General features: G+C 38.4%; 1 protein-coding gene across 1 annotated transcript in view; it reads right to left on the bottom strand.

The window, feature by feature from the left end:
- Positions 1 to 15,855: 15,855 nt before the first annotated feature.
- Positions 15,856 to 27,542, bottom strand: part of LOC145787829 (C-reactive protein 1.4-like) — an 81,563-nt gene continuing 69,876 nt past the window's right edge. Inside the window, exon 5 of the mRNA XM_082599665.1 lies at positions 15,856 to 16,087. Coding sequence (XP_082455791.1) covers positions 15,910 to 16,087 — 178 coding nt within the window. The 3' untranslated portion in view covers positions 15,856 to 15,909. The remainder of the gene's footprint in view (positions 16,088 to 27,542) is intronic.

Raw genomic sequence — 27,542 nt, 5'->3', positions numbered from 1 at the left:
ACTAAAGTTTAAAATTAAAAAATTAAAATTTAAGTTAGTGATAAGGCGTTCCGGTTCCAGTCTAGTGTAGCCTACGTTTACTGCACTGAGGAGACCTTAAGGTCGAAACAGTGGCGTCCTGTCATGCAGTAACATATATTATATATATACTGTAGGCTATACAAACAAAAACTAAAAGTTTTCAAGCTTGAAGTTATTTCAGTGCTTTATTTGTGAACAGGGAGTTTTGCTGGCAGGTCTGTACTATAGGCCTATACTGTACTATATATATGTATATATATATGTAGCTTGTACTATATGTATATATGTACTATACTGTACTAATATATATATGTAGGATAGTACTGTAGGCTATATAAATAAAAACTAAAAGTTTTCAAGCTTGAAGTTATTTCAGTGCTTCATTTGTGAACAGGGATTTTTGCTGGCAGGTCTGCTACAAAAATATATACTGTATAAGGCCCTTTTAGACTGCAATAAACTCATTTGATTTAACAATACCAATCTTTAAATACTGTTCAAAATAGTTAATTCCAGCTAATGGTATCCCGTAACCTACTGCATCAACCAACCATACTATTAACATTCAGAGGCCGTTATTTACTGAACTAAACAAATCGTAGCTTTAAGTAGCTTATTTTTTCCCAGCAAAGTGGTTTGTTTTGTACCTTCTGAGTAACACTGCAACGCCAACCATAGTTTAATTTAAAGGTAGCATTGCAAATTGTTGTAGTATACCAGGTCCAGGCGCGGATTTATGGGGGGGGCCCAGGGGGCCCGGGCCCCCCCCGAAATATTGTGAGGAATTATTGTTGAAATTCTATGTATCCGCATCAAATCGTTTGATGTACGTCTAAACAGCTGATATTTGTCCCAAGGCGGACTTAACTTATCTGGGGGGGGGGGTAATTTTTTGTTATTATTATGGTTAAAATCATGCATCGATCAGACTCCTTTATTCCGTTATACAACTGTAAATGCATTTTAATAGCAACATTTGTTGGTGCTGACTCAGCTGAAACCAATGCTGAACCAAATGACGTCAGTTAAAACAATCTGAAACCTTGAATGGCTGTTTTATAGTTTTTAGCCTTCATTATAATTTCAATCAATTGCCGTCTATGCTTGCAAACATACAAACATCCAATTGGTCATGGACACTGCATACAGGGTTTTAAACCAGATTTCAAGTTTACTTTGCATGCTTAGCAGTTTTTATTCAAGCAAAATGTATTTTTCAAACATTCACAATTGATGAAATGGCTGTTTCTTTTAATGTCTATTTTATTTTATGGCATATCGTATATGTCGTAGTATAGTGGTATAGTGGCTTAGCCAAGGGGAGGGGGGGGGGTTACAACCCCCCCCCCCCCCCCTTGGCACGCGTGTGACATCACGATATTGAGAATGAAGCTTTCAGTATCTATGTCTCTTAAACAAAGTTTTCCTAATTTTAAACGAAACTGCATTAAAAGAGCGAGTTTTGCCAATACTAAACATTCAAATATCTCAGCCAGGAATTAGCAACAAGAAAACATAGAGACTTAGCTTTATTGCCGAAAAATCCGAAGAAAACATGATCTTATCCTTTTGCTATGCCACCAGACAGCACCATTTTACAAGAATATTTATACCCACATTTTTGTTGAAAATGCTCTCAGAATGCACCAAATTCAAAGTAATTTTTCAAAATTTTCTGGGGGCTGCCCCCCAGACCCCCCACCGGCCGTCAAAACCCCCCCTTTCAAAATTCCTGGCTACGCTACTGTCGTAGTATCATTGTTCATATCTGCTTTATCTTTTTCTTTCTGTTTAATTGCTTTTCAAATTTTCTGGCCCCCCCCGAAAAAAACTCCTAGATCCGCGCCTGACCAGGTCTTCCTGGCTTTAATCAATCACAATCTGCTTTTGCGCTTCTGAAGATTCGCAGCGGCTTTTGCGTGAGTGCAATTACATTGTGCACAACAAGCAACATCGAAAGTGATATTGATGTTTGGAGCGATCGCTTTCCCAGTTAGCAACATCCGTCATTGTTACATTGATTCAACGTCTGCAGACAAAGCCAAACTATTTACACCACTGTAGGGCAGTGACGTTCGGTGGCTTAAACCGTTGGGAAAGCAACTTGTAAATATGCTGCAGCAAGGTAGTAGGCCTAGGCACGAAGGGCGTAACCGTCGGGCGAAGCCCGAAGGCGTGTTGCCGAAGGCAACACCTCCAGCGGGGGGTCTGGGGGGCCTCTCCCAGAAATTTTTGAAAAACACTTCCAATTTGGTGCGCTCTGAGAGCATTTTCAAAACAAATCAAACATAAAAATCTGTCAAATTGTGCTTCGCCTATGTCGTGATCATACATCCATTTAATGTTTAGAAGTCATGAACAATCTTAATTTTAACATTGCAGGACCAAAATCCAGTGTTAAACATGGAATAATAGTTGTCTAAATATTTAATTCGTCATGAATGTTCATTCATTCTCAGATATTCAGTTAGGCCTACACTACAAAAACTAACACTTAGGTCTAAACATTACAACCGCAAGCAATTTGTACAAAAAGCTGGATAAGTTTGCCTCCTGAGTATAGAAGCTTAACAAACTAAATATTGCAGCCGCACCTGAACGTTCATTGGCGAAGTAACGTTATATCAACGCTGTAAAAAGGGCAAAGGCATGACTATGAAAGTTAGTAGGCTAAAGTACAGTACATGGCGAGGAGACATCAAAAAACAACAACAATTATTTCGGCATTATGATGCTTGTGCTGTGTACCGTGACGAGCACCATTCTGACGAGTTAGTCTAGCCGCTCTAGCGAATGTATGCATTGACGTCACTGGGAAAGCAAGACTCACCTGGTCTCACCATAACACATCTGATTGGCTAAGCAGCTGGTGACGTTTTGCAACACGAGTGATGATTGGATAAAACGAAGGCGTTTTTTCACATTTTTGAATCTGGGTAAGCAAGTTTGATAGTTGCTTACCTAGAGCCTCAGTGATTGTTTCTGACAGAAGCGTTTGCGTTAATTGGCATTTATAGGCAAGACATGCGGTTTGGTGAGGATTTAGACTACTCACAAGCGTTACGAGTAATTCTAGTCACGAATACAGTAATTTTCAAGTTAAAATAGACATGATAAAAATAATAAGAAGTTAAACCTAGAATTCAATCATTATAACCTACTTTGCATAGTTTTCTCTCAGGTAAGCACTGCTTTCCTTGCTTTCCCTCACCGATCGTCACTGCTGTAGGGTCAATGCTCTTTCAATCAAAATCACTAGCCGCTCAACTTTTTTAATTGAAACGGACAAAGAAAATTCCTCTGGATTAACAAATGGAAATTAGCATGACGACTAAATCTCATCAGACTCTGTTCCTTCATCGCCTACCGCCACCGACCCACGCCAATATCAGCTTCATTGATCTGCTCCTGCAGAGACAGGCTTGGGTGTATTTCAAGCGTCTTAGCACGGGTGTTGGTCTCATGCACTAATAATAATAAATATCCAGTTATTAACGTAACGATGGTAGGCCCAGGGGCGCTGGAAGCAGGGGGGAAGGGGGCGGATGCCCCCCTGCTCTCAATTTTTCTGTGGATGGAGGGGCAAGGGGGCAATAGTGCCCTTTTAAGGTCATGTAAGCTACTGAAAATTTCGCAATATAACAACTTCTGCTATTCGCTTTTAGCCTAATGATAATCTTTCATTTTTGCCTCAAAATAATATTCACGGCACAAAATTCTATAACACAGTAGGCTAGGTTACATCATTATAACATAGCATGATGGCCTTCTTTGTATACCGGACAGTTGTATCATTACTCAATAGTGAGCTGATAGATGAGCATCATCTCTAAAAAATTGGCCTTTTAGCAACAAAAGTGCCCTTTTTTCATAATCCTGCCCCCCAGTCAAAAATCGTTCCGGCGCCCCTGGGTAGGCCTACTGAAAGAACATTGACTACGATTTCATTGCAACTTTGCATCAAATACTAAAAATAGTTTTGTTCAAAGGTGCAAGTTTGATGCCAGAAAGATTCTATTTGATAGTTTATTTAAGGTAATTAAAACACAGACAGGTCCATGAAAGTAGATTAAAGTTAAGTCAGCTTTGCTTACCTAAGTTGAACGTTTGTTGCCTCATTGCCTGTATTTTCGTACACCGACAAGTTGATGACTATGGTGAGTTACTGGAACAGGGGTAGGCAGTGGCGTAACCAAGGGAGAGGAGAAGGGTTGGGGGTTCACCCATCACCACCGTAATAACAAGGCCAATGGTCCGATTGTGACGTCACACACTGTGGATACAGATTGCTGAAGTACATGACCACACAGTTAGGCTGTGCTGCTGTAGCAAAATGTTCAGGTGATAGGACCAGTGTTGTCAGATTGGGCGATTTATCTGCAATTGGGCTACTTTTAGTTGGGCTTGGCGCCAAAAAATGTTGGTTTGCAACTTGCGCTTTTTTGGGCTACTTTCAGTCTCTGATTTGGCGCGAGACGGGGCTTAAATTTGGCAGACTTTTAAGTTGTTTGACAGTGAATTTTGAGTTGGCAGAACTGAATAATTGGTAGAATCCGACCAGCCTTTGAAAATGTTGGTAAAGTTTCAGTTTATTACGGAAAAAATGACGTTATTTTTTTGATTCGGCATGAGGATTGATTTTACTGCTGACCATTAGCAGCTTTGACTGTTGTTACAGCAATGCTGTATTCATTTTCATCCGGGAGAATGGAAGGACTGACTGGCGAGTGGCGAAAGCGAAATTGCACTTGCATCGAATATCGGAAATTATAGGGTAGTTATGATCTTGGTTTAGTACCGTACCATAATTTTTGAAGCTTTTACTGGTGTCTAAGCTATAAATTAAAGTGGGAAAAATTGAATGTCAGTGGAGAAACTTACTGAATGTAAACTGGTCTTCCTTGTATGATTAAAAAACGATGATAGATTCTTGTATTTTTTTGTACCAAGGTGTACGAGTTTAGAAACGCTGCAGGGGAGTATAAATTTAGAGAAGTTGCTCAATTGGCACTAACAATGTAGCCTATACCAATCAGCAATGCATTACGGTAGTTGAGCGAGCCTTTTCGAGAGTTTCTGCAATCAAAACCAAACTGCGAAATCGTATCGGACTTCAACTTTTGTCAGCAATTGTGAGGATCAGAACTTTGCTGCAACAATTGGAAAAATGCTGTTTGATCCCCGGTCATCAATGCGGAAGCATGACAGCTCTATATATGAAAATGAAGCTTCAGCAGTTGATGATAGAATTTTGTTGGGTGTTGGTTCTTGGTAGTTCATCTGAGTTGACGGGCTTATGCTATGCATTAGCATCTACTATGGACAGTGATGGGCATTATCGGCGATAATTTATCGGCGATAATTATCGGCGATAAATTTTTATCGCTTATCGTTATCGCTTAATTATTTTTTCAGTTATCGTTTATCGTTATCGCCAAAGGCAATATTTGATTATCGCCGATAATTAATCGCCGATAAATTTTATTTCGGATCAACACACAAGTGGAAAGATCATGAAAAGTAATATTTTTATTAGCCACCTAATTAATGAAACTAAAATTAAAACCAGTTCTTCTTCAGTGCCTGAAGTGTATGTGCACAGGTCGTTGTCAAGGGAGGGGGCACACCCCCCTTCAGCGACAGCCCTGACAACACAATAATTTTTAGTGTTGCAAATTGCAATGCAATGAAATGCATGCAACAAGTCTCTTGTTGTTTTGCTGCAATCGGCAATCGCGAGTGAATTTTACAATTAAAATGTAAGCGCACAGACAGTACAGGTTCCTTTGAAGCGAAGTGAAAGAAATTGGCAAGTGGTTTGTGAAAGTGTCGCAATACGAGGCCGCTTTTACATCGGAAACATGGTCTTTCGCGCCACCTCACGATCAACCATCTTATTTTTGTGTTTTCTTTTTTCGTTGGAAGTGTTAATTTTTAGTAATTGTCGTAAAAAAATAAAATCCCTCTCGTCAAAACATGAAACTTACTGTTTTAAGCGCATTAAATCTTTAGATGAGTAGATTAACTAAAATTGCAAGAACTTGCCTTGAGACGTGCGGTTACGTCACAAACTCAGTTTAAAAGACAAAATTCACACACAATAACAACACAAGATCGGTTATAGACTATAAGATCGATTTTTTTCTAGCTTGGCGATATAACTTTAATCCAAAAATAATAACCAAATTCGTAAGTGCCATTTAACTTAAAAAGTTAACCCATTTGTGCCGAAAGTGAAAGTACTTAAAAAAGATTTCGGAAACTTTAAATATTGCATAATTACAATAGGCCTATGACCTAAAGAACATAGCCTATCACAATTATTTTTTTCCTAATTGTGTTTGTACTTTTTAAGAAAAAAACCGTCCTATACATAAGACGCTAGGCAAATCCGTTATCAAATTTCACAAGTTTCTTGTGCGTAATGCTTAAGCGTTATTACATTTTACTTATCGCTCAAAGTGATAAATGAGAAATCTCTTGTTCATGTCATTATTGTCATCGAGCATTTTATTAAAATGAAAGTTTAAAAAATATGAAGATGAAAATTAGCAAAGTAACACAATATCACTGAAACAAGTCATTGTGGAATAGGCTATGATATTGCTTGAAGCATTTGACATGCAGACCGCCATCACATTTTTTGCATCTTGTAGTAGTTTTTGCATGACAATAGGCGCATCGAGTTGCGTGGTAAAATTATGCTAAATACAGTATAACCTTTCTCATTTACCTATGCGACCTAGCCTACCTCAATCAAATATTTTTATTCCCACTAAACAGTGCCTATATTGTAATTCTTATCTCAACAACTCAGCGTTCTGCCATTGCTTTAATGATGGTGTTCACAAAGAAAACAAAAAAAATTATCTGAAATTATCAGTAAATTACGACAATTATGTTATTGTTCTTAAACAAATACGACTAATTTGACAAGCTTGATGGATTTCACAGTATGCACATTTTTACTACCAATAACGCTTAAGATTACCGATAAATTTTCAAGCATTTTGCGTTTTTTGGAATTTTTTCAATTATTGCTGACTTTGCTGTAAACAGCCCTTTAAGCAGAAAGCAAAATACAAAGTTTGGAATTTTTTATGGTATTTTCATTTGATTTAATTATTTTTCCTACTGCACGTAAGCGGCAGTGTAACTCAATTGATAAAAGCATCCAACTGGTATCTGAAGGTATAATTATAAGCACGGCGGTTACCTCAGTGGTTTGATTCTGGATCAAGAGGTTGAAGATTCGATACCTACTGCCGCTGTTGCGATTCTATTCATGCATAACTTACAAAAAGTTTTGTCCCTTTACAGTAGCCTACATTATGTTCGATTTTTCGTCGTGTTGATGAAAACAGTTCGTGCTGCATGGGATGGGGCAGCGCTAATCAAGAAAAAAATTTATCGTTATCGGACATTATCGGCGATAATTTATCGCTTATCGTTATCGCTTAACTTTTTTTTGATTTATCGTTTATCGTTATCGCTTTAGGCATTTTTCGTTTATCGATTATCGTTATCGCTTAACTGAAAAATGAGTTATCGCGCCCAACACTGACTATGGAACCATTTGTATCTTGAATTTGAAAATAGGAATTTGTATGAAGTCTGTATAGCATTGGCTCGTCTAAGTTTTTTTCTATTGAACAATGCTTTATTCAATATTGAACATTGTACTTATTGTATGTTGTATTAATGTATGCATTTTGTATCTACACAATCAGCATGATGGACAAAGATGTTGCTTTGTCCATGACTCTTGGGGGCATGCCCAAAAACCCCCCTAGAAAGCCTGCGCATTCGTTGCTCAACCGTCGACGTCGCGACGGCAAATTGGGCTACTTTTAAGTTGCTTTGGCGCATTTTTGGGCTCTTTTTTTTTTAAATCTGGCAACACTGGATAGGACTACTCTATACAACACAGAATGCGTTTAGGTAGCAACGTTTAGCGATTCGTGTGCAGCAAGTTATGTTAATTAAGCATAGTGGTCTAGGAACATTGATGGATTATTAAGCTATATAATCGTACCTTGGTTTGGTTTTGAATCTTCTTCCTCGGACTGACAAAGCCTCTGATAAGATAAGTTATTACTATAGTAGTTTCCAGTAGCTACTTGTTATAGAGGCTTATTGGCAAAGTGAAGTTTTCCGATCGTTGAATTATTGTTGCTGGAGAATTATTCCATCAACATGTTCCATTAGATTAACAAGAAAATAGGATTTGACTAAATAGTGTGTAGCCCAGCAGCAGACTACGGTACTGAATATAGGCTAAGCCATCTTTACATTACCGTTTATCCGCACTTTTGCAGCAGCACGTTACAGGCAGAAAAATACGACGGAAAAAACGTTTGTGTGCCTATCAGAAGCAATACTTGTTTATTTTTTGTTCATAGGTTCATTTTTGATAAATTGGGGTTGTTGCTGTGCAAGGTAATAGGCTAAAACATGTGTTATTAAGCTTTTACATTTTTGCACATGGGTCATAATAATAAAATCGTTAATAAGGTGGTTGCAAGCAGTAAGAAATCACATTGTATAACTTTTTGTACTGTTAAACTTACGTTCATATTGAAAAGTTAGTTGCTAAATAGTTAATCTGTTAATTTCTCATCTACAGCTTATTTGTATACCGTAAGTGAAATTTTATTCTTGAGATATGCCTCATTCATGTTGTGTGCCAAACTGCCAAGGTAACTATAGAAATGGACCAAAGGTTCGTGTATTCGGATTTCCAAAGAATGAAAAGCTACAAAAAAAGTGGCTAAATGCTATTCGAAGAGAAAAAAAGTTTGTTGTTACCAACAGCAGTAAGGTAGGTTTCTCCAATTTTGCTATTTACTACAGTGGTCAGTGGGCATGCATAATACATACATACACATTAATTGTCTTAAAGAATACGTAGCCTACCTTTGAACACTCTGTAGGCTACAATTTACATGCCTTTATTTTCATAGGTTTGTGAATTGCACTTCCTAGCAAAAGACATTGAAAGAACTACATGTGCATTTGATGAAAGAAGCGGTCGTATGCTGTCCTATAGCTTGAAAGTCCCAAGGCTCATAGCAGGTACAGTTCCATCACAATTCCCAAACTGTCCATCGTACTTGTCTGCTCCTTCAACATCATCAAGGCTATGTAGAGATGAAAAGCTCCAATTAAAAGAAAGTGCAAATGTCGCAAAGGCCATAGAGAACAGCAAAACATCGTTTTCTGAGCAGCAATACTTGGACTCTGTTCAGAGCATGAAAGATATCAAAGATAAGTTTAAGGTTACGCATCCATGGAAGTTATTTGATGATAATCAGAGTTTTGTGATTGGAACTATATGTAATGGTGAAAATGCAGGGCCACAAGTCAAGGGAGCTGTGTCGATAGCTGAAGATTTAATTCTAAATGTTTTCCTCAACTCAGTAAAGATAAAAACGTTGGGAAAATTTTCTTTTCTCATGAAAGTGGATTCCATTAATGCTGTGCATCAAATTTGTGATGCCCTTGTTGTATTACAAAATACTGCTTCAACATCCAAACGAGATAGCACTAATAATGCCTTGATTTTAAACTTAATTTTATCACTACTGTTGCCGTTGTGAAGTGTGAATCTTTTAAATTTTGTTCTATCGTATGGTTTATTTATGAACAGCTGCGCTTAGTGACGTCCACCACCATGTCTTATTCTCATGATTTTCTAATATTTTGTTCTATGTTTTATAAAATTTCACCGCACGCGTACATATTTTTCCGCAGCACTGGATATTGTATCATGCCGTGCTATTCGACCATTCGAAAAGTGACTTTATCCAACTCAATGACTCCCCATGCTGAACAGTCAGACAGCACTTTTTTGTACATAAAGCAAAAGTTTAAAGAACTCTCGCAGAATAGCAAAACTGTTATTCTTTTAGTTGACGAAATTCACATTAAGCCCTACTTTGATTATAAGGGAGGAAATGTAGTAGAGAGTGCTTTTAATTCGGAAAGTGCTGCAACATCTGCTTTTGCATTCATGATTAGTAGCGTGTTTTCAAGTTACAAAGAAGTTGTGCACATTCTGCCCACTCGCAAGCTATCAGCTGACATGCTACATACTTTAATTAAAAACACTGTAATGGGCCTCGAAGTAATAGGATTTCGAGTGATTTGTGTGGTAACAGACAACAACGCAATTAATGGCAAAGCAATGTCTTTTTTTTCTTCTCCTTCTCGTGTTTGTGTTAGATATCCTCACCCCAGTGATACTTCAAGACTCTTGTACTTTATGTTTGACTCTGTCCATATCTTAAAATGTATACGCAACAACTGGGTCAATCAGAAGTCTAACGGTAAACTTTTAGCTTTTCCGTCATTTAATTATGGCAATATAAAATCTAAGAGTACGTCGGAGCATTGCACTGCATCTTTTAATGCCCCTAAAGAGATTCATCACTTTGAGGAAGATTCAATTTTAAACTTTTCTTATCGGTTATCACTGAAAGCTCTAAATCCTTCAAGTCTGGAGCGACAAAACGTTAAACTGGCTTTGCAAATATTTAATAATTTTACTTCGCAAGCTTTAATTCACCTTGGTGCAAAGTTTAACATATCATATTATGATGACACCAGTACTTTCATAAGAACAATCACTACCTGGTGGGATGTCGTTAATGTTAAATCACCGTTGAAGGGACAGCGGCTGAATAATATATATCAGCAACTTCTCACATTGGAAGATTCAGAAGCCAAGAGCTTTCTGAATTACTTTTTGGACTGGCTTGATAGATGGAAGCTCACCTCTACAGCAGGGAGGTTAACTAGAGAAACATTCTCTGCTCTCCAACACACAACGCAGGCTCTTCTAAAGGTATCGGAATATTGTATGTCTGATTTAGGTGCAAATTATGTATTATTGGGAAAATTTCAAACCGACCCCTTAGAGGCCAGGTTTGGGCAATACCGCCAGTTAGCTGGCGCCCAATATGATGTGTCATTGCGTCAAGTGTATGATTGTGAAAAAAAGCTTCGATTGCTTTCTGTTTTAAAAATAAGACTAAATAATCGGGAAACAGTTCTTTCAAAGTTTTTGCTAAATTGGAATGAGTTTAATGACAAATTAAACGGTAGGGATGCAGCTTCAGTTACTGTTTGTCAAGATGATTTTTCTTCATCTCAAACTTACATGCCGGTTATAACGTATGTTGCTGCTGGGTACTGCTGTTATGCTGTTACTAAAAGGTTGGGTTGCTATGAATGCAAGCAGAGAGTAGTTAGTCCTCACGGTGATGCCAGTCAAATCGAAAATTTATTAATCAATGGCATTAGCAGAGGAAGTTTATTGTACCCATGTTCCGATATTGTTTATATCGTTTTGATGGCGTATGTTGTAATTAACAAATTATGTGAAACTGATCAGTTTCAAAAATCTTGTTCCCAAAGAAGTCATGCTATTGATTGTATTTTGACTGTTTTGGAAGACCACGATTTTATGTTTTTTCATGAGAAGAAGTGTGAAAAGGGGCATGAAAAATACAAATTAGTAAAAATGGTTGTGTGGGCATGCACCAATATTCTTTTATACAATTATTGTTTTAAAAGAAATAATAAACTTATCAGTGATAAATTGGCCAAAAGAAGAAAACTGCAAACTTTGAAGTAATTTATACTTTTTGTGGCCAACGTAGGCTATGCTGTTTTGAAGTGCTTGTATTTTTTTATTGCGCTATGAAATTTGTCTGAACTTTTACTACCTTTATTGCATGATGAAGGACTGAGTTTTAACTTTACATTGATTCAACATTGTCAAACGCTCAACCAATGCGAAACTGTCGTCTCATGGTTTTGTGTTGCTTTTGTATATTCGACATTTATCGGCATCATTAAATAAATGTTGCTTTTGCTACTCTCACTGCATGCTTTGATGTTTATCTAGTCATGCCTGTTGTGTGTACTAAAAATAAAACAAATTACATAAAAGTTTGTGTTTTCAAATAACAGGACATTGCATAACTGGTCTCTAGTAGAGTTAAAAAAAGCAAGATAGGCTACTTGCTGGTCGCTAGTAAACCGTAGTGTATCTATACTAGCTGTGACGTAGCCATTTACGTCACAATTAGACAATTGGCCTTGTTATCTCGGAGGTGACGGTTCACCCCCTCTTTGGCACGCGTGTGACGTCACGATATTGAGAATGATGCTTTCAGTCTCTTTATGTCTTTAAAACAAAGTTTGTCTAATTTTAAACGAAACTGCATTAAAAGAGCGAGTTTTGCCAATACCAAACATTCAACTATCTCAGCCAGGAATTAGCAACAAGAAAACATAGAAACTTAGCTTTATTTCCGAAAAATCCGAAGAAAATATGATCTTATCCTTTTGCTATGCCACCTGACAGCACCATTTTACAGGAATATTCATACCCACATATTTGTTGAAAATGCTCTCAGAATGCACCAAATTCAAAGCAATTTTTCAAAATTATCTGGGGAAGGCCCCCCGCCGCTAGATGTTGTCTTAGGCGAACACACCGTCGGGCTTCATCCACCGGCCGTCACCCCCCCCCACTTTCAAAATCCCTGGCAACGCCACTGGGGGTAGGGAATGCACAGCTCTTCGTGATGGCATTGGTTCACAAAAAGTATTATCTTTACTTTTTATTACAATTTTAAGCTAAAAATACGCACAGAATGCACCAATTTAAATGTTTTTTTACTGGGAGAGGTCCCCAAAACTCTGGCTGTTTTTCTCATTTTCTGTAAACACATGGTCCCACTTTTACAACTCATCACCTGGCACTGCATGGTAGTTCTTACGGAAATGCATTTCCAAAAATGTAGCTTCATGGCTCTCTTACCTAGAAAGGTTTCCAACCCTGTATTAGACCATACACCACCTCAGAGACTGCGAGTAATGCTGCGGTTTTGAAAGTATATTTGCAAAGACAAAATTTGGAAAAATTTTGTTCGCCCCCCCCCCCCCCCAAAAAAATGTTTACTCTCCTATGGCTAGCACTTCAACAATTGTACAACCTTTATCCACAAAATGAAAAAGTGAGTCTGTGTGTGTCTTGGATTGGACCAGAGTGACTGCTTTCTTGTGGCCTTTTAGTTTAGTCCGTGAAACACCGTCAATATGGTGTGGTACAAAGATAAACTCTCGGATCCAGAGATTCAAGCCAAGAAGAGCTTTCACATTTGAAGTGGGACTCGTATTCTCAACCTCCTAGTAATTCACGCATGTGACGCTAATGAAAACAATCAGAGACCGCAACTCACTGGGCACACTGGCGGTAAAAGAATAAACCTTCGGCCCCGGTGTCCAATGAGAGGAACTCATCCTCCTGATCCTGAGCAAGTGGACGTTTCAGTGCAGACAGTTCCACCTGTTGTAAGGATTGGAACAACCCTGTCGCAATTAAACGTGGAAGACCTTACCAAGACATTTGACGCAAAGCCAATTTTAATTAAAAGATTGTAACACCAATATATGCTTTGTTGCACTTATTTGTTTAAGTGTTGTAGTGGTAACTTTCTGAAATTATTGCATCTAACAATTTAGAATCACAAACTTGACGTCATCGATATCACTAATGATACCGGCGTTTGATTTGATTTCCATATAATATTCCATTCTTATTGGCTTTTTACAAGAGGAATGCAGTTGAGTATTTTTTATTTTTAAACTATATTTTTTATTTTTATATTATTTTTAAAATTTTGAATTTTCAATAAAATGCATGGAGAATCAGCAGGGCCCTATTTATGGCATATGCATTTCGCTCTACTACTGTAGAGCATCATTAGTGCCTTATTCAAATAGAATCTTATTATAATCTCATTCAAATGGAATGCAGTTGGTTAACATCGAAGATATCACGAAACTATCGCTGATCCAGGTACCGTACCCAGACCGGAGCCAGTTAGGTAGTCAAATTAGAAAAGTGTATTCAAAATTATATAAACTTATAACTTAATATGAAAAGTTTATAAGGCCAAAAATAAATATTAATCTTTCTCAAATGATAACAAACCATAAGCCATCACGTGACAAACACACCCATTGCCATAGCTGATTTTGTATTGATCGCTTGATCACACCAAAGCAACAATATAAATGTATTAGTAGTGAATGAGCGCTATTCATAGCTCACTTTGTACTCGCTAGTCAATAATATAGTAATACTAACAAAGGTTCAGTAAAAAGCGACATTTTGCAACCTTCAGTAGACGACAAATTAGCCTACCACTCGAGTAAGCCTTTGATCATTCACATATTAATGCACCAGGTTATACGCTCCAAAATATTAACGCTTTAATGACAAAATATGGCAACAAAAAACTGGTACCGTTGAGGCGTAGACCACTAATGGCATTTTCCGTAGGCTTAAAAGGTTTAACAGCACGAAGAAGATGAATCAGAATCAAAAGCTGCAGACTTCTTTACAAGCCCATGCAACAAAGACGGCAATACTCACTTTATAAAATAGGCTTCCTTTCGTCAAAAGTTAGTCATTTTTATATTGATTCAACGTCTGCAGATGTGATTTGAATCAATGTGAAAGTGACTAATTTTTCTCAGTGCGAGGTCGTTTGAGTTTAAAATAGAAAAAAATTATTGAAGATTTGGTAAAAGGAAGTTAAAGCGCGACAATGAACAACAAACAACGAAAGTTTGAACAAAGCTGACAGCACGAAATCGAAGTGTCAATGTAAAAATTTCAAACAACTGAAATAATCTGTCCAAGTAATAGGCCTGCATTCTTCTTTGCAGTTTCTTCAGTTAGACCAAAGGTGGGCAGAAGCGCCGCTACTTTTTGATAGAAGTAGCGGTAGCGTCTCTACATTTTTGTTTGAGTAGCGGTTACAGTAGCGGCGCTACTCTTTTTTCAATGTAGCGGTAGCGGAAAGGCGCTACATTTCTTTTAGTCGCACTCCCGCTAACCGCTACTGTCCAATTTAAAGCGAAAGAAGTGACTTCTTTTTGAATTTTTTTTTATGGAAACAATGCGTGAAAAAATCAAAGCAGAAATTATTCAACTATTGCGGAATACATCAAGCCACGTTACTGACAAGAGTGACACTATAACACCAGTTATGACTTTGAAGATGAATCTTTTGGTGTGTTGGTGCCATCGCATGAAACGTCGATACGGAAAAAAATCAATTTGGAGGCTGGAGGCCTTTTTTCAGATAGAAGAAAGTCCTTGAGCTTTCCTAGTGCCGGTTTGTAACGTCGCTTTATTAAATACAACACCTCCATTCCTTCCAGTGCTGCAGTGGAGGTTTTTTTCTCCGTTGGAAAAGACTTGTTGAAGCTAAAGCGGGCAGGACTCAATGACTCTCATTTTAAATTGTTCGTTTCTTTGAAAGATGCGTAACAATAAATTTCACATACAGTAGAACGAGTTTTCTATAACGACTTTGAAATAGCAATGTAAACGCATAATAAAATTTGCTTTCAGGGTCATTTTGACATCACAAAGTTTTTCCTGTGTCAATATAAGTAAGACAAAAGTAGCGGTATCGCGGGATACTTTAGTTCGAGTAGCTGTAGCGAGTAGCGCGCTAATTTTATGGATTGGTAGCGGGTAGCGGTTACGCGCGCTACTTCTAAAGTAGCGATTGCCCACCTCTGAGTTAAACAATAACAATAAATCACAACTAACAAGAGGTCATCATCGTAAAAATGTAGATAGGTTTTGTCATTTTAGCAAGTTCAGTTTTGATTTTAAACAAAACTTTATAAATCAAGGAATAAATCTTTAGTACAGTGGCCGATTAGCGCTCCATAACATGTTAATTCGATGTAGGCTACTATCTGTACCATTACGTATTGCAACCATAAAAATGCAGTTGAAATAATGGTTATTTTGAACAATTTCAGTTGTTTAGAATTCCACTTTGATTTTCTTCATTGCAGAGTTGGACAAACATCCGGGATATTGTAATAAGCTTTTCCATACAATTCCACACGATCCAGACCCATGTGCACACTGTAGTCGGATGGGCATGCGCAATGGTAGACAACATCCCGTATTTCTGCATCACTTAACACCCGAGGCCAAATCATGAAGTTTGTGATGTTGCCACTGCAAGAAATATGAATATAAGGGTCAAATTTGATAATTTTATTCAAAGGCATTTCTGCTAGGGGCTATTGAGAGGATAATTTGGGCCCGGTACATAGAAAATCCTCACCCCCCATATCAGGACACTACTAAGAAAAACGCACAGTATCCAAAGAATACGAGGTGATTTCTTCAATTTTCCTGGCCCATTGAAAAAGTTACGAGCCCCAAAAATCATTCTGGGCTCGGGTATAAAAATACCCATTTGAGCCCCTGCCAACACTACTGTGTCTGCTACATGGTTGTTTTGTACAACATTTTTTTTTCTTTGGGTGGAGAACTTTCTGCCAATTGTTTCATAGATCCGTTATTGTATGACTTCATCAAAAGCAGTTCATATTTAAGTCACCAAATTCCATCTTTCAACTATACTTTACCTAAAGGCTTGAGCTGGGTCAAGCCCTCCAGCATTCATACGATCTTGGTCTTGTCCAAGCAGAAGATCACCTCCTCCAGCAATCACTGCGCCATTGCATGACCAATGAGAAGCACGTTTACCATTCACGTAAAAATCACATAGGGGAGGGTGGGGTGGTTTGAACCACTTTTCTCAATATTCCTAATGTCTGCTTCAGGATTCAATTTTTCAGCAATTTTTTTGCATGACATCCAAGTCTAGGATGTACTTGAGCAAGCCCAAAGTGAATTTGCAAATGAAATTTATTACAACGAAAAATATAAAGTATTTTCAGAAAGTTCTCAAGTGGTTCAAATCACCCTTGGGTTGGGGTGATTTGAACCACTCAAAAGGGTGATTTGAACCACACTGGGGTAATTTAACCCACCTTTTCAAAGTTGGATAAATACACATTGTTTCACAAATAATCAATGAAAAAGATGTCTCAAACATTTACAGCGGTATAAGTACAAAAATAATAAAAAACATGCAACACAAACAACGACCAGTAACTGTCAATCAACTGTCTCGTAAGAGTAATTAAGCATTGTCAACATCAATATGTTATCATTCCAAATTGAACTCTTTCAGGCAACAATTGAATATAAAATGGCTCTCCCTTCTTGCAGTTCCTCCCGCTTTTTGTGGATTGGGTAAAACTTTTACTATGTCGCTTCGTGGAAAAGACCCTTCATCATTTTCTTTGAATGTAAATGATGGCTTTCCACTCTTATTTGTAGATGGAACCTTTTGCAAGAAGCGAGCTTCAGGCTCCTCGTCGATTGTGCCCACGTCATCTATCTTGCCAATGTAATGACGTGTGTTCTCTTTGGTATTAAATTTAACAACAACAAAATCTCCTACAGCAAGTTCTTTGGGATTTTGCTCTTCATTTACACTACTTCCACTCTCTGATGCTGTGTCTGACATATCGTCCAAAGGAACTGCATCATCCTCATCAGAACTTGAGCTTTCATTAAGAGCTAGCACACGTTTTGTGGGGGGTTTCTTTGGCTTTGGTCTAATAATTTTTTGTTTTCTTCTGAGCAATTTTTCCTGCTTTGCACGTCTTTCTTCGTGCTGAATTTTTATTGCCTGTTTTTCTGGAGTCTCTGTGAGAACCCGACTTTTTACTCGTTTCCTTTTGCGTTGAACTCTTGGGGTTTTGCTTGATGGTAATGGAATAACTTCGTTAGGTGGTATGAAGCTTTCTGAGGCGTGATATTCCTCGAGATCTTGCAATGAAGATACGGGTAAATGTGTCGCACCTTCAAAGAAATAAGCATTATCAGTTGATCGGTTAGCAATAGTGTTGGGAACTGCGGCCATAACATTAGCTTCATTCACTTCAGGTTGATGGGAGGTACTTGTTTGGGGATTTGGTCTATCACTCAGAAGTGATGGGGCAAAATCTGTGTCTGTGAATATACTTTTGTTAAAAGGATATATTCCTGTAGAGGCAAAGCCAGAAGTGATGTTCCTTGGCGTCATAGCGTTTAAAAAAGCCTCCTTAACGCATTGTGGAATGTCATAAATCCGAAAAGTTTTGTTGTTGTAGGTTCGCATCCATCCATCTACAGCCTGGTTGTAATAGCCTTTAAATGGCCCAAACACTGATTTATCAAGCGGTTGAAGTTTGTGAGAAGTGTGAGGAGGCAAAGTCAGCAATTCAATGCCATTTTTATCAGCAAACTCCACAGCCTCCCAAGAAACGTGAGACTCATGGTTGTCGAGAATTAAGAGGACAGGTTGAGAGGGGGAACAACCACTATGCTTCACAAAATGTTTCAAGTAGACCAAAAATTTTTCTTCGTTAATCCACCCAGATTTGGTACCTTCTCCAATGGATTCTGCTGGTCCATGTCTAACAAATTCCTCCTTATATCTTACTCTTGGAAAGATAAACATGGGGGGAATGGCAACACCTGAAGCACTGACAGCACATACAACTGTTACAAGTTCTCCTCTCTCTGCAGATGTCACAGAACCAACTTGTTTTTTTCCTTTCGTTGTCACGATATGATTTGGTCTTTGCACGGTTGTGACACCTGTTTCATCAAGGTTGTATATTCTACTTGCAGCAAAGTTGTACCTAAAACACAAAACGATACAATGAAGCCTTTTTCAGATTATAAGAATTGCTAAGTACAAAGCAATGTTAGGCTATTGTTACGAGACCTGTCCATAACTCTTCCAAGGTTGTCGAAAAACTCCCCAACAGTTGTTTTGTTGAAAGCTGTCGCTCTTCCTAAAGACGTCGCTTCTGGTTTACGACATGTCAGATGGTGTCTCTCCTTGAAACCTTCAAACCAGTCAATTCCTGCAAAAGTTTATGGGAAAGAATTGAGAGGTGGTGTGTGTTGAGTAATGTCGAAAAAACAAACCAATGTGATCTACAATGTGCTACCGTACACAATTTTCCACACAGAATTAATAAACAAGTTAATCGTGTCTGATTAACGAAACGTCGGAAAATAAATGCAGATTATCACTAAAAACACCTTGTGATAGTTTTGCTTATTTTACACCAGAAGAGCGTATCATGTTATTGAATTAAATGCCTGGTGAACAGTCTCATTCAATTTTTAAACAACATAGGCTTAAAATAAAACAAACCTGCCATCTTAGAAACCACCCAGTTACTTGGCATCTGAATGTTGTTCTTGTCAGCCAAACTGAAAGCCAACTCACGGCATTTGGTGCGTGTGAGTCCGTGAAATCTATCGTCCAGGTCTTTTATGTGCTGTGCGAGCAGACTTTCCAACTCCCAAGGAAACACCAGACTTTTTACCTTCGTTCTATTATAGCCAATGTTTTCTGAGAGTCTACCATTATCAGATCCAGGACGATTGCACTCTTTGTAATAGCGACCTAAAGTGGTCCTGTTAATATGTCTTCTTTTGGCAACTTCTCTGATCGACATTCCATTCTTTATTTCCTCCAAAGCAAGCAACATCTCCTCACGAGTGGCTGATGCGTGGCTTGTAGTTCTAACATGTTTGCGAGGCATAGTGATGGAAATAAAAACTTAAATTCAACTAATGCTTGTAATTTACTGTGGCCAATAGGAATACCCTGTGTAAGCAATTCGCAATATTACTACAGTTAACATAGACTGTATAGCCTATTTATAAGTAGCCAAATGCATACTAAAGCACTAGACTTACAATACATTGACTACTACAGACCGCAAACTATTTCAGAAGAAGCTACTAAAACTTATTTTCTTCTGGGAGGTTTGAGCCACCGGTTCAAACCTCCCGAATCAACTGGTTCAAACCTCCCTGTTGCCACCATTTTAAGAAACTTGTCTAATCAGCTATTAAATCTTTCACTTACAGAGCATTTGCCAGCATCATTAAACACCTTTTAGATAGGACTACTCATGGTAGTATTAACTATTGCCTAAGTAAAACAGCGAAGATGGCATGCAGCTACAAACTGAAATTCCTAAAATTTACTTTTTGCAAGGAAAACAAGTTCTAACCTGCTTGCGCTAAAATCGCTGCTGTTATCGCTCTAACGTAGACATGCTTTGGAATCACTTTACTTCCTCTGTCTACAGACATAGTTACGTCATTTCTACTTTTATGGTATCCGCAATAACAGCCATGGTTCAAACCTCCCAGTGGCTCAAACCTCCCCACTCTCCCCTAGCCCTTCAGAGTAGGAAAGCCGATGACAAATGTGGACCTGAGAATAAAAACGTTCTGTTAGATGGAAGCAGTACGATATTTTAATTGATCTCCACAAAATTAGGCTACGTTATAAGGATGTTATACTTCCTGAGACTTGCAACTTGCCAGAATTGACTTTTACAGTAGGTAGATAGTTTATTGATAAGGAGATTTGCGTAACACGGGTACTCTTACCGCTCTGTCTGTGTCCAAAGAAATGCTGAGGTCTCTATCATAAGATGGACCGGCCACGTGCGTACGGATACGAGTTGCTCTCCAGAAGGCAAGAAAGTATGCGTTGGTATCTCGTCTGCTAGAAGCATAGCTGACAAGGGTATTCAACTCAAAAGAAGGCCTAAAGTTATCAGCTTCAAGCCACATACAAACAGTTGCTTTCTGCATGCGGGGAACATATGAACGATAACGAACGTAATCTTGTATCTGATCATCACGAGGAAAATGGAAGGTAATGGATGGGCAACCTGTGACATTGAATCAGCAATAGATCAGGAAGACGTTGTCTAGGTAAAAACAATCACATAAAAATGCGCACTTAAACGGATACGGTACATAAAACGTCAAAATAGCTTACGTTGTAATTCAACGTCATCAAGGAGTTAAATATGGCGAATTTTTATGCATTTCTTGATGAAAACCATTACCTATTCAGCTTGGTGTCCTAAATTTCGTTCGCTCACAAGTTAAAAGTTATACAGGTAGAAGAAAGATTAAGTTACTTTACATTAGTTGATGTAATAGAGGAGCAACTCGTCCAGATAATCAGTCGACTTGATGTTTTGGGACGACCAGGCTGCTTTGAAGAAATATCCAGCTCAAAAAAATTGGTTGTCGCCCATCGCTATATGCGCATTGTTGCAATCTTATGATACGCTATTGTATTCAATAAGATTGAGCATTGAATTGTTCTTTGAGCGACTTATGTTCGATTTAGCTTGCTTTTAAAACGTTTTTGGTATTTTTGTAACGTACCGTTGTTTTGCAATTTTCCTCCAAATGCACCGGAAAAACCTGGGCGACCTGGACGACCTTCGCTTCCCTTTTCTCCATCCAATCCTGGAAGACCAGGCTCTCCTGTCAAGCCATCAAGACCAGGATATCCAGGGAGTCCTGGTTCTCCTTTCGGACCACGAAGATTTCCTGAAAATATTTTAATTCAAGAAAAGCGATTAAAGAAAAATAACCTAAACAAGGTTATTAACCTAAACAAGGTTATTAACCTGCACTATTTTTGTTGTTTGGACTTCTAGCCAAGGCTTTCAGAAGGAGGTAGACGTTTAGTTAAACTTATGGTTTTGTGACCGGAAGGGAAATTATTATTATCGTATTAGCAGCTGCCCTCCCTCGTGTGTAGAAAGACTGTGATCGAAAGGGCGAAGAATAACAGTAAGCCTAAGAGGGGCAATGTTTTTCTTTAATGAAAGCACCTTTGTTTCATCTTGAACTTATAACCCAGACGGAATAATAAGCTCCATAAATAGATTTCAATTTTGTTAAAGAGGTGACTTTCTTCAACCATAGACAGATAAAATATTATTTTTTGTTACTTGATAAGCGCTAACATGTGTATGGCCGAAAACGTTTATAGTTTATGTTCATTTTAACGTATTATGTTAAATGCCGTGTGGTTGCTTGGTTTTATCTGTCTATAATTATAAATAGATTTGTTGTCAACCTTCTTGTGGGGGGTCCTGGTAATTGATTCTTGCAACCAAACGAATGAGAACAAATCGAGACAGCACCAATCGGCAGGCCAGGGTTCCACCATGCAACACTAGGTTTTCACATGGCTTCTTTGTGTTGACATTTTTTTAACCAAAGGCATTCCGTTTTTTTTCTTACGCAAAAACCTTTTTTGTTGAATTTCGTATGATTGATTTCATATGATGTTGAATGTAGCCTACGTACAGTTAAAGCTACAATTATAATGTTGGCGTTTCCCTAGCAAATAAACAAACAACTTTGCTTTTTGATTAATTTTTTAACGTCACTAGAAGTTGAAGCAACGTGTGTAAAAAGTTTTGTTAGATGATATTCTTGCAAAATTTGTTTTCATCTGGAAGCTTGGTACACTTTGATTAACTTTAACCGCTTGGAAATTTTTCAAATTCATCAATGTTAAAAGTGTAAGCGAAGAATTTTCTGTTATTGTACCGTTTTTTTTTTAGTTTGTGTAGAAGTCATTAGCAACAATAAAGTTACAGCACTCAGGTTGGTATTTACTGGACCACTGAGTTTTGCAAACTTGCTTTTAAACAAGTGAATAAAAAAATAACAGTTAACCTCTCAAGTACATGTAGCTCCACACAGAGTGAAATTTACATGCCTTTTGACTCTTTTTTATTTCTTTAAAAGTATTATTGACTCAAAAAGAATGTCTAAAAAGACATTACGAAAAGTAACTACGGACAAAGGCCAGTGTTTCGATCCTCCGATCTCTTCAGCTAAATGAGCTAATGCACTACACCTGCCTGATCTTAGAAAACATTTCTGGTGTGACTCGAATACTGTCCTTCAGTGGATCAGAAACCCTGATTTACGATTATGCAAGTTTGTTACTCGTAGGTTAAATCGTATTTTACTCTTGTCAGAGGTGAGCGAATGGCATTACTGTCCGACACATCTCAACTCAGCAGACATTGGAACCAGACCGAACGCCATCACCAAAACAGGTTCCAGAGAGATGTGGTTGAGCGGTCCATCTTTTCTCATGCAGGAAGGCGAGGTCCCAACGGTGAATGGAGCAGATGCTGCTATTCGTAAAATGGAATTGTCGCCGGAGATGACGGTAAGAGAAAATGCAACTGGCTCCATTAGCAAGATGATCGAAACCGCACCTACTTTGTACGTGTTGAAAAAGAGAGCCGCCTATCTTGTAGCTTTCACGGAGTTCATTCGATCCAAATGCAAGAGACATGGGTATGTAAAACCAAAGTTAAATGCATCTTATCTAGAGGACGCTTTAAATAGGGTTGTTTCCTACGTACAGAACGCAAAGAAAAATTGGTACCTCCAGCGGTATGAAAGTAGTGTATAGAGATTTGTTAAGTTGTGACGGTCTGCCAGAGTCGATCGATGTGGTAACAAAACGTCTTGCTTCGAGCGAAGCTGGCGCTGATAAACAGTGTCTGAAGGAGTTGCGCTTGCTAAAAAAGTATCGTCCTTTTGTGGACACACGGGGGAGACTTCGTATTGAAGGTCGTTTGAGTAAGTCTCCCGAAATAACGGTCGATGCGAAGCATCCTCTTATTTTTCCTTCGAGGCACGCATTGACACGGCTAGTTGTCCTTGACGCTCATTGTGATAACTATCACTGTGGTGTGCAACAGACACTGTTATCTACTCGTCAACGTTTTTGGATTGCAAATGGTAATTCCTCGGTGAAACATTATTTGCATGACTGCGCTCCATGTGCCTTAGAGAAAGCAAAGCCTATCAGGCAGCTTATGTCGGATCTACCATTACCACAAACCACGGCCTATAACAAACCCTTCTTCAACAGTGGCGTAGATTATTTTGGTCCAATGACGTTTGTGAAAGGAAGAAGCCAAAAGAAAGCATGGGGATTGTTATTTACCTGCCTTGCGAGTAGAGCAATCCATGTGGAACTTGTGACGTCACTATCTTACAGTGAATTTGTTTTAGAATTTACCAGATTTGTAGACTTGCGTGGATCTATACGTAACATGTACTCAGATAACGGGACCACATTTCAAGCGGCAGCTAAAAGACTACCAGAAATTTTGGAGTCTCCTGAAATTCAAACTTCTTTGCGAAAAAAGGGAATTAACTGGGAGTTCATTCCTCCGCATGCCCCGGCCCAGGGAGGGGCCTGAGAAGCAATGGTCAAGCAATTCAAAATTGCCTTTTCCCACGTTATTGGGAACTCATCACGAAAACCCAACTTTGTTGAACTTCTTACATTTACGGGTAGTGCCACAAGAATAGTCAACGAAAGACTTTTAGTCCCTGTCTGTGATGACTCTAAGGATTCTACTGTTATCACCCCAGTCGCACTCCTTAACCCATTCTTGAGCCCATTTTCAGCAGTAGGAAATCCTCATGAACGAGATGAGTTACGGAGAGACTATGGGTATAACCTGGCTCTATCTCACAGTTTCTGGGAGAAATGGATCTCTTTCTATTTACCTTCCCTGCAAAGTAGAAAAAAGTGGGCCTGTTTGGTGGAAAACCTACAGCCTGGCCAATTAGTGGTGGTTGGTTCCCCAGAAGATATAACTAAGAGAGGGAGGTACCGTCTGGGGAGAGTCCATGAGATCATCCCCCAAATTAGGAAAGGAAAACCGATTGTCAGGCGCGTCAGGGTGGCAGTCTCAGTCGTGGATGAGGCATCGGGTGAGGTCAAAGTGGATCTGGTCCTAAGGGATATATCGTGCGTTGCTCCTGTGGGGAATGCTTGACTGCGTTCTGGACCCGGCCCCGCCCTGGTCTGTTGTTAGCGGGTGTCGTGGAGGCATCTGTACCACCCTTGCCTTTCATTTAAATTTATAGTGTATTGTAGATATGTACCGCACAAATCTGTTTTTAACCTGCGTATTTCTATGTGTCATCCGCAGGGCCCCAGTATGCGTAACGGTAACTCAACAACATGTCTTAGTAACGTATGCTCTACAGCGATCTCAGTGATCGGCCTCATTATAAGTAGCTAGTTAGTTACTGTGTAATGCATTTGATTTGTTTGCTATTGTGTGTTTCATGAAAATGGTGTAAATACTAATCGTGTAAGTATTCGCAAGCGATCTCAGTGATTTGCGTCATCTTAAGTAGCTAGTTAGTTACTGTGTATAGTGCCTTTGATTTGTTTTGCTACTGTCTTATGAAACTATGAAACTAACGTAGATATTAATGGTTAATCTTGTAAGTATTTGCCAGGCCATTGTGGCCAGGGTATCCCAGTGCCTTGCACTGCTTAAAGGATAGTCACCGTTTCTGTGTAGCTTTGATGTACATACTTTCTGTGTATTGCATTTCGGGAATCGACCCTTCTACTTCAACTTTTGTTTTTAATTATGTGGCATAATTAGGGGCCGCAATGTTCCGGCGGGTCAATTGCCCTCTTGTTTAGAATTGAAATTGTGATGAAATTTTGTTGACATTGAATTTGCGTTGTTTTTGTGTTCTGAGTGATGTGGCTTGCCTGGCTGCAAAGAGATTTTACAACTGATTGTCGCTTTTTTGCTGCGTGCTGGGAGCCGTTGTTTCTGGTCACAATTTTGCCTTTGTGTTGGGTTCAGTACTTAGTGAAGCAAGCACCAGCTCAGTGGCCGAGTGGTTTCGCCTTCGGCTCTGGTGCTGGTAGATCTTAGATCGATTCCAGGTCGGGTCAAACCAAAGACTTTAAAAACGGTACCGATTGTGTTCTATCCTGCATAGCGTAGTGAGAATGAGTCGGGTAATAATGTGATAACATCGTAAACCTGATACAAATTAAAAATGAGCCCTGTCGCTAAAAGACCTTAGCTGTTGTAGAGCGACAATAAATAAAACCATAACATTATTATAAGTGAAGCAAGCTAGAGCAATGTGTGATTTTGGATTTAAGTTAAATCGTTTAGAATTAAGTGTGTACAAAATTTCAGCTTTTATTCCAAAAATACCAGAAACGATTGCAAGCATGGTTGAGGCAGGAAGAGGAGGGATTGTAGGATCGCATTGAGCCCCTACTTTCGTAACCACTAATATCTAATAATCTAATACAGTGCTTCTTAAGCTTTTTTAGTTTTGTTCACCCCTAGCATCCATCTCCAGATTTCATTCCCCTTTGTCTCATGATATGATAAAACTATCTCGTTTATACATAACAGCACAACATGACTTAGGTTGTTTCGATTTTTGTTAAGATTAACTCAAGCTAAGTTTTACCATTGTAAATCTATAATTTCTCGAGTCCAGAGATATAAAGCTACAAAACACAGTCATCAAATTTTTGTAGGCTATTTATATACACTCAGTGCAAACCAACTTCACTATTACAATACGCAAAAAAACACGCTAAAAAACAACAGTTCAGTAGCCGATTTACTGCAGAAAATTGTTTACTAGTGACTAAGATGTTCCTGAATTGAAATTTATAGAAACAATTAGTTTTGATTAAAAAATGAAAAACTTAGAATTGATTTTGTTTTTGGAAATTCTCACCTGTTCACTGAACAGGTTAAACAGGCGGAATATCCGCCCTGCTCGCAAGCTATCATCCATTTTTGACGGTTCACCCTTATTCACCCCTTTTGGTTGGTTCACCCTTGCAAAAATTTTATTCACCCTGGAGTGAACCATTCACCTGATTAAGAAACACTGATCTAATATGTCAACTATTATATTATTCTGATGACGCAACCAAAGTCAAGCTTCACAATAAATTTCGATTTGAAGGCCGTAGCCTGCTGGTCAGAACAGCTCTGAAGAATTGGCAAAAAAGTTATTGAATCTACAGTAGTAGAGACTATATTAACTGATCCGCTTATTAACCTGTCTTCAAGTCTCATTTTCATTGAGCTAATTTACTGTAATCATACGTGGGTGTTCAATTCATTGCACCTTCGCCAAACAAGTGCATTATTGCATTATTTTGAAAACAGCACTAGTAGCAATGAAACCGCAATGCCCATTTTTCTCTTCATCAATCACTATTTAGTGTTTGCAGGAAGGCTACGTGGTTGAAACACGAGAGTTGCTTATGGTTCAATCACAACATGCGATTGTGGTGGAAAACAGAATCACATCATGAAATGACGAAATGTTTTGTTTTAGCAATTGTTTTTCAAGTATCTACTTTTTTTAAAGTTACGATTCGCAAAATATTCCCATAGTTACTATGTGTGAGCGGTTACTTTCCACGTTAAAATTACGTTAAAACTTCTAACAAAAACATAAAAATTCGAAGCAGTGACGACCAACAGAAAAACCAACTGTTGGTCGTCACTGCTTCGAATTTTTATGTTTTTGTTGGAAGTTTTTACGTAATTTTAACGTGGAAAGTAACCGCTCACACATCATTGGCCAATTTTTTTAAATATTGCGTGTTTTATTTTTTCTTGCCTTCAATCGCACTACAGTAGTATAGCCTATAACCTGGTGAAATTTTATTTTGTATGTTATTCGCTCTGAGGATGCGCATTGTCATGGTGCGCGAAACGTCAGTGAAGCAATAAACCATCTTGTTTGTTGTTAATTTTACTTTCAATTTCATCAGATGAACGTAGCAACTAGTGCTAGAAACGATAATTGTCCTAATGAACACCCAAACTTTTCAGTATTCAGTTGAAATGAAGCATTAGCTCTCTGGCCTACCCAGCTGCAATAC

Source organism: Aplidium turbinatum, chromosome 18, assembly GCF_918807975.1.
Source record: "Aplidium turbinatum chromosome 18, kaAplTurb1.1, whole genome shotgun sequence".
Taxonomy (NCBI): Eukaryota; Metazoa; Chordata; class Ascidiacea; order Aplousobranchia; family Polyclinidae; genus Aplidium; species Aplidium turbinatum.
Note: the sequence above shows the minus strand (reverse complement) of the source record. Positions and strands in the feature narration are given on the sequence as shown.